Source organism: Taeniopygia guttata, chromosome 2 (genome assembly GCF_048771995.1).
Source record: "Taeniopygia guttata chromosome 2, bTaeGut7.mat, whole genome shotgun sequence".
Classification (NCBI taxonomy): Eukaryota; Metazoa; Chordata; class Aves; order Passeriformes; family Estrildidae; genus Taeniopygia; species Taeniopygia guttata.
Window position 1 is genome coordinate 9811229 of NC_133026.1, and position 13028 is coordinate 9824256.

The 13028-nt window shown below is 44.0% G+C and overlaps 1 protein-coding gene across 1 annotated transcript in view; it reads right to left on the bottom strand.

The window, feature by feature from the left end:
- Positions 1-4765, bottom strand: part of PTPRN2 (protein tyrosine phosphatase receptor type N2) — a 667249-nt gene extending 662484 nt beyond the window's left edge. Inside the window, exon 1 of the mRNA XM_032747124.3 lies at positions 4464-4765. Within this exon, the coding sequence (XP_032603015.3) occupies positions 4464-4587 (124 nt within the window). The 5' untranslated portion in view covers positions 4588-4765. The remainder of the gene's footprint in view (positions 1-4463) is intronic.
- Positions 4766-13028: the final 8263 nt, after the last annotated feature.

Genomic DNA, 13028 nt, shown 5'->3' on the forward strand with positions numbered 1-13028 from the left:
ATCAAATAAATACATTATTAAAAAAACAGAGTGCCTGTGAGAAGTTCCAAATTAATGCAACTGGAAAGTCAGTCAATTGTTTTTTGTACTGAACAGATGGTAAAACTCTATTTCTCCTACTTTCTCAGCCAGTCTGCTGCAAGCCCCAAACCAGAACTTTGGTGCAAATGCTACTGAAGTCAATGGGAAGGTTGACATGGACTTCAGTGAGCTTCAGCTCAATTGCTGCAAGAAGCAAAACTTCTGTCCTCATGGATCTTCAAAGCAGTGAACAATGATGGCTGAGAAGAGCTGTGGTAGTTCTGTTGAGGTAACATCCACCCAACAAGAACTAAACCAAGATACATGTTTTTAATTCTTTGCCATTCCTCATGCAACACCCATAGATTAAAGCTCTCTGTCACTGCCTCCTTTGCATAGCATTCAAAACACTGAATGAAATGTAAACAATCTAAATAATTTTTTCATCTGTCCTACTCTGTATTTCACTCTTGCAATTTAAGAATCAATACTAGAGAAACACTTTTCACCAATAGAAACTGAAGTCCCTGCTGTTGCAGTTTCTTAATTCTGATCAACTTTAGCCACTTGCTACTCCTAACCCACCTCTAAAATATTTTTTCAGTGGTTAAATATGCACACAGTACTTTGTGAAAGTACTAAACTTAACATGCAACATTTTTTAAGTCTTTAAGTTTCTATCATTTAAATTTAAATCCCAGAGAAATGTAAGACACTGTCTTTGCTCACTGTATGTGTCAGTAACTCACAACTAATGGTTTAGGAGTATATTTCATATTTATAAGCTTAAATGTGACTTGTTTTTTTGTTAGTGAGTTAAAAACTAAATTCACACACTCATTTGACTGACATAAATTCTGCCTGTGGTTAGTTAATACAACTCTGAAGAAACTTTTACACAGTGTATGGAACAAATTTACGTAGAGTGTGGAACAAATGTTTCTGGAAATTTCCACAGCATATCAATGTACTCATTTAAGAGGAAAAACGCATACTGAAAAATGGGATGTCACACAGTACAAAAGATCAAATTATATTGCAAAATCATATTTGGTGAAGGTTATAAGCATCATTTTACACTTTAAAGGTCAATGTAAAGGCACTGCAGCATGCACATTTACTCTTTTCTGGAACACATGAGGACAACTTCTGCTCAGGTACCGGTGTTTTAGTACTAATGGAAGAATGTGATTAAAAATGTTCACAGCTTACTTTGTTATCAAGTTCTCTATCTCACCCAGCCTACCTAAAATGAAAGTAAAGTACCACTGCAACTTTCTGAATCAATTACTCTACTTAAAAGGCTGTACAATAAAAGTGTTTTAGTAGTTGAAGCTCCAGTTTTTACTGAAGGTATTGTTTAGTGTTGCGACCATCGACACAAGAATGGAATAACCCAAACGTTTGGAATTGAGCAAACATGGTGAGGATGTATTTTTCCACAGATGATTACTTTGTAAAACACTTAAAAAGAAGTTCCATTATCTTAAATGAACTGTGTCTTATAATGAATAAAAATTTCTTTAGAATATTAAACACCCAACCACAGTGTTTCATTAAAGACTAATGAATACTACGATTTTTTTTTTCTGTGAAAAAGAGAAGAATATCTCTCCTGGCCAAGACCTAGACAACAAAAAGACAGAGGGAAAAGACTTTGCTTTTCCTTATTTGTTCACATTTAAAATGCTACTATAAATCATCACAGAATGATGAATGATGAAAGGTAAATGTCAAGAAATGAAAGAATGTGTGCTTCTGTTGATAATTGCACCTTAACACCTCACCACAGGAAGGATCTACAAAGCTTCATGAATTATTGAGGCAGAAGAAGCAGGAGTCCAAATTGTGTATCTCAGTTAACTCCAACTTTAAATCTTCTAATTTCTTAAATAAGTTTGTAATTATGTTGCAAAATAAAGGTCAACATTTAAAGACGCTCACTATACTGGAAAGTGCAGACAAAAGTTGACCATAAAAAAGAGGGAAAGAATGAAATTGGATTAATCCATTCCATGAAATGGTAAAGGTCATGAACTTCTGCTTCTCAAACAACTTTTAGGAAGATTTCCTGAAATAATGGGGGGAAAAACACAATAAAAATATGTTTCTATGATTATTTTGCTTTTAAGGCAGTTTTCAGCACACATTCTGGAGGTCTCATAATGCATCTGTCTTCATTTTCAATTAAAGAAGATGGGACTGCACACAAGAAGAAACCAAATTGGTATCTTTCACCTATAACTACAAATAATCCTAAAACTCAGATACCTTGAACAATTACAGTTATGTCCCCTGATTGTGTCTAAGAATTGTACTCCAAAATTGAACAGAATCTACAATAATAAATAGTTTGAAGTCAAGATTAATGAGACCTGAAACACTGGTCAATAAAAGAAATAAAGGAGCTCTAATGGAAGAGACAGGCTAAAACTGTTTCACTTTGAACAATGCAAACATTTTCCTGCATCTTGTCAAACACAATCAATCCCTTCCCATCTTTCACAGAGATGCCTGACATGTCAGTGAGGTCCCTATCCCAGCAAGAAGTAAGGAGGCTCAGCTTGTTTTGCTGCCATTGAAATGCCTCCAAATTATGCCTCCAGAGCAGTGGATTCACTGAGTAAAATCAAGGCTGCTCTTCCCCCAGTGCCTTCCATGCAAGGACAGCCTTAACTGGCAGGCAGGGATCCTTGCCGAGGCAGGAGCACAGGGAAGCTGGAGGGAAGTAACGAACACACACATTGTTTCTGTGTTTCAGCTACAACAAACTGAAAAATACTCTGTGACCCAAACTGATTTGCAGGTTTTGTATAGGGAGAGAGAATCAAAATCTGACTATCTGAAAGCACAGTGCAGGCTATTGCATTATTAGAGGTAAAAATTACAGCTATTACTTGCAATATTTTTATGCAAGCTTTCTCTTCAGCAGATTAGGAGAAACAGTCTATATCTATAGCAACCAGGAGAGAGGAGAGATGGATAAATCCAGTCCAAGCCATTTCTCCTTAAAACCTTGCATCACTACCTTCACTATAGCAAGCATAATAGTTCATTTTTATTGCCACTTGGCTGAAGCCTCATTATAAACATGGTCAGCTGATTTTAATTCCTTCTTAATAAACAGGATGTGCATGAGGAAAACTGCAGCAATATTCCTCCGGAAGGCTTTCTTTGTTTCTTAAAGGAATTTAATTTTTTTGTCTTAGAAAAAGATTTCTTAAGGATAGTTTGTTTAGCTTTCACTCTGATCTCCATAACCATCATAGGTAGATATTAAAATGCGAAAAAATACAAAATTCTCCTAGTCATGACATTCTTGACTTAAAGTGAGCTTTGGGAAGATACTGTAAGTGAACTGAGACTGGCTCTATTAATAGATATTAGCAGACAATTCAGGTGAGCATACAGTGCTGAATGTCTCAATGCAAGGAAAGAACTGCCAGGGACAGTGTCACAGGAGAATTGCATCGATTTGAAACAGAGTTTGTTTTCAGGATCCCTTCATGCCGGTGTGGGTCCCTTCCCAGGTGGGGATGCTTAGTGCAGATGACACCTTCTAAATGAAGAAGGGGTGAGACGACAATGTTGAGACAACAATGTCTCAACAGAAAGCGGCTGTTTAATGGTCTGCACCGGGGGTTTTCTGACAGCTCTGAAAGAGCCTTAACCCGCAGCCAGTGCTGACTTCCACCTCCAGCAGCACGAGTTGGAGGGGGGACTCCACCAGAGGCAGCATCTGGGGGATTGTGGCCCGGAGATTTCCTGTCTCCTTGAAATATACGGGCAGTTCAGTGGGCTGAATCCAGCAAACCGGGAGAAGGGTTAAATATGTGCAGGCTGCAAGCATTTTCGGGGACTCACCACTGGCGCACATCGATTTTAGGGGCCTCGTGTGCCCTGGCGGAAGTTTTCAGCGTGCGGGGACAGCGGGCGAGAGCCGCCCGCAGAGGGGTCCCCCGAGACGGGACACGGGACACGGCCGGGGCAGGGCAGGAGGTGTGAGGGGCCCGGAGCGGGTGCGGGGGACGGGCACGGGCAGCGGCGGACGGGGCCGGCGGTGAGGGACAGAGGACGGGGCCGCTTATCCGGAGCCGGCGGTGAGGGACAGAGGACGGGGCCCCGGAGCCGGCGGTGAGGGACAGAGGACGGGGCCCCGGAGCCGGCGGTGAGGGACAGAGGACGGGGCCCCGGAGCCGGCGGTGAGGGACAGAGGACGGGGCCCCGGAGCCGGCGGTGAGGGACAGAGGACGGAGCTGCGGAGCCGGCGGTGAGGGACAGAGGACGGGGCCCCGGAGCCGGGGTGAGGGACGGGCCGCTCAACGGCCGCCGTGCGGGCGCGGCCGCGGGGCCCTGCCGCGCTGCCTGCGGGAGGTTCCCGGGCAGCAGCGCGGGCTGCGCTCCCCGCCAGCCCCGCTCCCCCCGGGCCCGGCCCCACTCACCGATCCGCGCCTCGGCGGCGGCCCCCGCGGCCGGCGGCTGGATACGCGGGGCGGCGGCGAGCACCTGCGGCGGCGGCGGCAGCAGCAGCAGCAGCAGAAGGACGGAGCCGAGCGTCCCCATCATGCCTGGCCCATCGCATGCCCCGCTCCCCTGCCCGCCGCCGCCAGCCCTCACTCCATGCCGCCCGCCCGCCCTGTGCCTCCCGCGGCCGCTCCCCGGCTCCGGCAGCCGCAGCAGATTCAACACCCAGGACAGCGACCAGCGCCGCCCGCCCCCGGCCCCGCCCCGGCCCGCCCGGCAGCCGCGATGGGGGGAGCGCTCCGCTCCGCCCTGCCCGCCCCGCCGGGACCGCGGGGAAGCGGCTCCCCCGGGCACGGGCAGCGCCGGGGCTCCTCCGGGCAATGGCAGCGCCGGGGACTCCCCCGGGCAGGGGCAGCGCCGGGACTCCCCCGGGCACGGGCAGCGCCGGGGCTCCCCCGGGCACGGGCAGCCCCGGGGACTCCCCCGGGCACGGGCAGCCCCGGGGACTCCGCCGGGCACGGGCAGCCCCGGGGACTCCGCCGGGCACGGGCAGCGCCGGGGACTCCTCCGGGCAGGGGCAGCGCCGGGGACTCCTCCGGGACACGGGCAGCACCGGGACTCCTCCGGGACACGGGCAGCACCGGGACTCCCCCGGGCACGGGCAGCGCCGGGACTCCCCCGGGCACGGGCAGCGCCGGGACTCCTCCGGGCAATGGCAGCGCCGGGGCTCCCCCGGGCACGGGCAGCGCCGGGACTCCTCCGGGGCACGGGCAGCGCCGGGGCTCCCCCACCCACCTCACTCTCACCGACCCTGGCGGACGCCGGGGTCCTGCCCGCCTCCGCCGGCAGCCCCCGTAAAGATGGCTGGGCATGGGAATTGAGTTAATGTGCTTGTTTCACGCACCTGTACAAGGAGACAATGGAGCCGTACAGGGGCAATGGCCATGAACAGAAACACAAGAAGTTTCACCTCAACGAGAGGGAGAACTTCTTTGCGCTGAGGGTGTCAGAGCACTGGAGCACGCTGCCCACGGAGGTCGTAGAGCCTCCCCCTCTGGAGACGTTCCAAACCCTCCAGGACACGTTCCGGTGTCACCTGCTCCGGGTGACTCTGCTTTGGCAGAGAGGTTGGACAAGGTGATCTCATGTCCCTTCCAACCCTAAAGATTCTGGGATTCTGTGAAAGCAGTCCACCCTATCAAAGTTTTGTCCTGAAACATGTGCCAGCTGAGTGGATCCTCCCTGTGGTCTCCTCAGCAGCTGCTTGTGTACCAGTGCTTTCTCCGCAGAAAATTACTGGCTATTCCAAAGGATTTAAAGAGCCTTCAGGTAAACACCTCTGTGAGTTTGCCTGGGAGACATCCACATGCGTGACATGTTCATCCTCCCCCTCCTGTCCCCAAATCACTCCGTGCAAGTGGAAGCATCTGTCCAGGCTGCCAGGAGGGATAGGGAGGCTCAAGCTCATGGGGTCCCTCCTGGTTCACAGGCTCTCCTTCTCTCACAAATTCACTGTAGCAATACTCAGCCTTTAAAAGAGCAGTCACAGCCACCAAGGTGACACAGCACAGGTGCCATGTCTCCATTCAGGGGGATGTGTTTTTGGCCAGGACAACCAGCTCCATGACTGACCTTATGATGTTGGTCCCAGCCCCCTCTGTCACCTAAACATCTACTTTATTGCTCCCTGAAGTTTAAGATTCCCACGACCTTCTTCATACTTCAGGTAAACAGCTCTAATTATACCTGACATGCTTCATCTCTGGCTTTAACCAGACTGAGACATGCTCAAGGTATTTTAAAAAAGTAAAAATTTTAGTACATGAAGTGGCTTTGCCATAGAGCAGAAAAGCAAATAACCAAAGTCCACAGAACAGATTAACCCTGGAAGAGCAGAGACCTTCCTCCTTGCTCACTTCCAAGGCTTGGGGCAGGGGGGCTGGGTGGGAGCTCATGGGGAGAACTTACAGACAGCTGCTGACAACTCTTGTCCTCTCAGTTTTGCTCTGTGGGAAAACCATGAACCTCTGCGCTGGAAAAAAACCTTCATTGCTTCTAGAACTGGTGCAAAGTCACCTCCTTTCCTTTGTGGTTAAGGTTGGTGACTCAGATGCAAAAAAGGGCAATACCTGATTCAGAAAACAGTATTGCAAAAAAGGGCAATACTTGAATCAGAAAACAGAAATTTCAAAAAAATGTATTGATACTGGATGGTCTTTTCGAACAGTTCTGCTCTTGAGGTCTGTAACATGACTGTTTATGTCTTGCAGGAGAGTGGTTTCGCTAAGCCAAAAGTCCCTTTGCCTCAGAAAAATCAATTTTGACGACACTGAGAAATTTGAGCACTAAAAAAGGAGAAACAAAAAAGGAGGGAAAAGCATTCTGTGGAAAGGACAAGATGAGAAATGAAAGTGCTGAAACATAAATTAGTATATTCTCATGGGTTATGCAAACCATCTGGCTTTAAAAGCTAGTAGTGGGAACAAGGAAAAAGGTCATCAGAATTAGCAGAGAACTGCAAAACAGCTGAAGGTAAGAAAGCAGCAAATGGCAGGCACAGCGAGAGAACAAGTTGTACGTCAAAATACAAAATAGCAGTGATATTACTGGGAACCGGTGCAGCTCTGCAAGGAATGATTTGCATAGTTCCTGTGAATTTATGATCAAATACTATGCAGATTTTAAAAGGAAATTAAAATTCTCATAGCCACTCTGTGCAGAGGATTAGCAAAATAACATTTGTTCAAAAGCATTTGAAGCAATGTGAAAAATGAAGACAAGAAAGGGCATTCATCGAGGACAGGAAGGAATCCTTGAATATACAAATCCAGTAAAAACAGGAGTCAGGCGTCAAGGAAAGACTAAAGAGTCAATCAGTAGGTGAATTAGGCATTTAGAGATAACTCAAGTAGCACTTCTCAGGACTGGGAAGTGCAAGGCTGTATTTTACAGTTTTGTAGTAGGCTTCACCTAACAAAGATATACAGATCTGTCTTAAAGCCCCAGGAGCAGACAGATTGAAGTAATGGGTATTAGGTATAATGAATTTTGTTAATGAAGTGTAAAAACTGCAAGGCTTGAGTCTGTGTGCAAATTAGATGAAAAACAGCATCACAGTGTAAATAACATGTCACATGCATCTTCCTTGCTGGTTCACAGTCATTTTATCAAGACAATTATCAGTGCCAGGGTTTTCAATAGTTCATATAACAAAATAAGCATCCATGTTTAGGTCTATCAACGGTGTGAGGTTGTTTTGATTGTGGTTTTTCTTATCATGTTTTCAATGAGGTTCTGGACTCTGGAAAAAGAAATCCTAAATTGTGCAAGTCATTTGTGAAAACTTCTGGAAAGACTAGAGAAATTACTCCATTCCTGAAGTCAGGGATGTTATGGGGCTCAAACAGAGCGGTAGGACTTGATAATTTTGTAAGAACTGTATCAGCAAATTATTTCTGTAAGGGCATATTTAAATATTTTTGGTAAGGGATTCTAAAGCTATTGAATGGTAGGGTAGAATATCAGCTCTCCCTTGCTAGTGTGTCTGGAGGTGAGTGTGAGGCTTCATGAAAGAATGACAGAACTGAACAAAAAATTCAGCCCAGTGAAAATCCAGTCCAACACATTGAGGTTTAGCATGTCCTTAATTGCTGGAGCTAAGTCTTTTTATGATGCCCATTTAGATGTGAAAAACATGCTAGGCAAAGTAAAAGGAGAGCTGGATAATCTATATGATTTTATGCATGTGAAAGATTTACATCCTTATCCATGGCAACCACAGCTGAACAGGAGTTTTTCAAGGGAACACTTTTCTGTTCGAAAATGCTGTGTTGTCTGACTAAGGTTTTTCATACTTGAGAAATATACTTGTTTTAATCAAAAATCCACTAGTAAAGGCTAGAAAAAGAGATCCAGAGGGGACCAGAAATGGTCCCAGGATGGCTAATTAGCCCAGTAGTCAGGACACTTGTGTTGCCTGGTATTTTAAAGGTTCGAATTTTTGCTCTGGTTGATTCAAAGACATGAACTAACCACTGGATATTTAGGTCAGCCTCTCTCAATTTCACTGGGCCATTCAAGATCATATTAAGAGCAAATGTCCATGCTAGAAAAGACCTTGTAGGTAGTAGTTTAGCATGGGAGAGGCAAGATCATTATAGGATTTATTTTGTTGATTTATTACTGTTTAGAATGAAATATTAGGAGTAGTGAATTAATCAGCTGGGAGTTAATGGTAGAATTTTTTAGAGATGTAAGAACAAAAAGTGTCAAAATTACACAAACCAGACATTGTTTGGGTGTAAAAAAGAAACACAGGATTTAGAGTAGAACATTGCCAGAGAATAAGTTAGGCATAAAGATACACAAAGGGAAAATACTCTTAATACTTATCAATTTGTAAATAATTGTGATATTAATAGAAATACAAGAATTTAAATACAGGGTAGTTAGAGGCTAAGTATTAGAACTTACACACAAAGGTAACCTCTGAGTTTTACTGTTCTGTGTACTTAGTTACTGAGGCTGTCTTTGAAAGCCTTTGCAAGTCTGTTTTCTAATTTCAAATAGGACTTATAAGCATAGGTACACCTGTATGATTGTAGAAATTGCATCTTTTACTGTGCATGTTTCATCCAAGGATCATGGAACTATTTGTCAGTTTATTCAAGTATAAAGAGCCTGAACAAAAGGTCAGTTCCAGCTACGCTAAATACACTGTACCTGCACAGACAAACAAGCCCTTAGAGAAAGAAAAAGCATTAAAATTACCTTCTTCATTTTATTTCTTCCTCTCATCCCCCTGTCCCCTCCACCCTCCCCTCCCCAAATCAAGACTTCTGAACACGTTAATTGCAGATCATTTGTCCTGCTAATGGCCCCAAAGTCCACAGGGAACAATACCTATCAGGCAGTTTATCTCTCAGATTCAGTAACCTAGATATCTTGGCAGAGATTTAAGATGTATTGGGGGGTTAAGGGTGAAAGAATACACCTCTGTGAGTTTGCCTGGGAGACATCCACATGTGTGACATGTTCATCCTCCCCCTCCTGTCCCCAAGGGTTAGAAAGAGAGAGAGAGGCTTGTGCTGTATCTGTGCCCAGAAAAGACAGAATTTGTACTGTTTCATTATTTCCATGTTCTGGATTGAGAGGATGTAGGTAAAATATTCAAAGACTCTAGTCTCTGATGCATGTGTGAGATCCACTACACCTTTCTGAGAGCAGAAAGAGCTGCTTGAGCAGCAGTGATCCTCCTGCACCTTGTGTGTCATTTGAGGACTTCTTTCACAAGACTGTGAAAAATGAGGCCACAAAACCCATCTCTAGAGCCACGTCTTGGGGTGCCATGGTTACAAGAGGAGCAGCACCAATTGCCACTTTGCAGGCTGTTGGTGTGAGCAGTCATAAACTCTGCTCTGGCAGCTGACATGCACCGGGCACTCTTCAGGGTGATCTTGCAGAGACACTCAAACAGTGACTGCAGAACTGTTCACACGTTCATATCCTGGCATATTTTTGTTACATTTACTTGCTATTGTTGAAAAAAAGTTTAAAGTCACAAGATTTATATTCAAATTATTTGAAGGGTGGGTATTGCAACTGTATTGCAGAGGCTGTAATAGCCCTTGGTATTAAAAATATCAAGAAAGTTTAATAAAAATGTTGTATTATGCACTTAACCAGTAACTTCTTTTACTCATGTATGTTGAAAAAGTACAGGTGTGTATAGCTCTGTGTATTTGATCCTTTCAGTAAAAAAAATGTATAACTTATTCCATGTACACAATTTTTAAAACATAGAATTTAAATAGTTAATATAGTAAAGCAATTAAGAAGGAAGGACTTTACTCTGCAATAGTTATAAACAATATGTCTAAAAAGCCATCTAGTGCCTGAGACAGTAAGAGTGTTTACAGCATGAGAAGCTCTACAGAAACCTGGATTACTGAGACCTAAAGACATACCACTCTCTCCTTAGCAGTACAAATACTCACTTAAATCTCTAAAGTTTGGTGGTTGTATTCTGAATTCAGGGACAAAGTTTTAGGAAAAGAAATAGAAAGATCCTAAAGGGAAAAGTATTTAATTGGTGTGGAAATGTATACTCTAAGGTCACATCAGCAGTGATCGTGGTCTTTTTCAATTGTTGAATGATTCATAGTGTAACTAAAAGTATTTGAGAGGATTTTAGCATTGGATACAGAAATTACCGATTTTCAGTATTTTTTATTTAATGTCTATAAAACTAGCAGAGCCTTAGAAATTTTTAATTAGTTCATACTGAATACAGTTTAGCATGAAAATAAATATTTGCAGGGTCTAGAAAATATCAGACTGCTTGATGGAAGATAGTGGTATGATTAACTTTATGAATATCATAGCAATTCTGTTATATCTAAGAATGACGTGTGGCTGTTGTCAGCTATTTTAAAGCCTTTTTTCTTGTTTCCAAAATTTTATGAGAAAATACCTCTGCTCTGGTGCACACTAAAAGTTTTACTCTAGATATTTCAGCATCACTGAGGAACGGGAGTTCAATACAGAGCCAGAAGGAAAAATTCTAGAGAACTGTGCAAGTGCATGACTGATGAAGTTTAAAAAGTGGGAAAAAAAAAAAAAAAAGTAGGTTGATTTTAGTTATGACTGCTGAGATATGAGCCCGTGTTTTATTCCCTGTGCTGTAACTGAATGATAATGGTTTTTATGTGTTTCTGGAAATGAGCCTAAAGTGGAATGTACAAGGCCTAAGAGATGAAATGCAGCTAGAGAAAATTACCAGTGAGAATAGCAAGAGATGTGACTTACATTAACTGAAGACCTAAACATCTTTGTATATGAGTGCTCAGGGCTGACTTCCAAGGCTGTAAGAAGCCTTGGTAACAGACCAGCCACTTCAGTGTGCATGTGTGAGGAAAATTTCCATAATCTCTCCTGCTGGTTTGCTAGGGATGCTGGAGAAGCATCTTCTGTTAATGTAGGCATTTGCAGGTCTGGATTGAACCCAAATTCATTTAATGCTCATCTAAAATTCTAGCTGACTTGTTCAAATACCACTGATGGTAATACCTACAGGAAAAAGTTTGCTGAAGCTGCTGGTATGAAGTTGTTGGAAGAAAAGGCAAAGGTGGAGTGAAGTAACAATGTGTGGATGTCCGGAACCTGTGAAGAACAGACCCCTGGTGTCCCAAGGCAGGGCTACAGTAACTGATGAATCCAACTCTGAGGCCATTCTGGCATCTTTATATTGGTGTCAAGCTATAAAAGGGAATTTGGGCTTCCCTGGGAGAGGGATGGCCTGTGTGAGAACAAGCACAGGTGACTGAGGTGCTCTGGAGCTGGTCCCTTCTGACTGAGAAAGGCTGTATCTCCTGCTAACACCCACTGTCACCTCAGCCCAGCACAGGCTGAACTGGGACTTGCCTGTTTTGTAGTCTCTGGAGACAGATTTTAAAACAAAACCACATGAATCTCTGCTGATTTTCATGGGCATTTAGAGGTCTCAGCACAGCTTAAAAAATTGCTGTCTGAGCACACTATGATGGGATATCCAAGTGAAAGGATTAGACAATTGTAATTTTTTTTAATAACATGTTTTTGTTCTTCAAAACCATCTTGAAACCCTTAGGTGTGCAATGAATAATTAGATTTGGTTGCCATTGATCAAAATTGATTTGAAATGTCAATAGGGAGACAATTTTTTAAATTAATTAGGTTCTTTTAATGGGAGAGAGTTCAAGAACAGTTTAAAAATTCTTTTTTCATCCAGCTTTGCTAATCTGTAAAACCTGATACTTGGTGAATGGATTTTACAAGCAACTATCCCCTGGGATACCCACTCCTCTTGTACTCAATTAAAGGATGAATGAGATTACTGCACTTTGCCATTCTGAAAGAATTGGCCTGTAGTTGATTGAAGCTGGTTATGTGTCCCCCACTTGCTGTACCCGACTCAGAACCTGCAGCCTGGTTCCACTGCTGAGCACCCACAGCTGGAGATGGGTGTCTCGAGGAAACAAGTGTTATAACCTGGCAAACATGAAAATCCATGGAAATTTTTACCTTAATGTCACTGCATTTTTAAGATGGTGATAAGTAAACCTACAGGGAGCCGGAAAGAGACATGAATCACTGTGAAATTCAGGGAGTGCTGTGAGCAGTGCCACAGTAATGCCATTGCAGGAGGTGGGTGTGCACAGCAGGCAGCAGGCTCAGTGTGGAGCTGTGTGCTGAACCATGAGGGGATAAAAGCACTGACCATTTGCTGTGTCATCAACAGCAAGGGCTTTGCATGATCCATGGAGCAGGTACAGGGAGCAGTTCGTGTGGAATGAGTAACTTCTCTTAATGTGATTGAAGATGTGTCACTTGACACATAATCACAGGAGAGATTTAAGCTGTGCACGCCTTCACTTGACTTTTGAGTGCCTGAAATTTCAGCTCTAATAACACTCTTAAACCATGTCCTCATGTGTTTCAAAGAATCATAGAACCTTTAAGGTTGGAAAAGACCTCCAAGATCATTGAATCCAACTGACAACCCA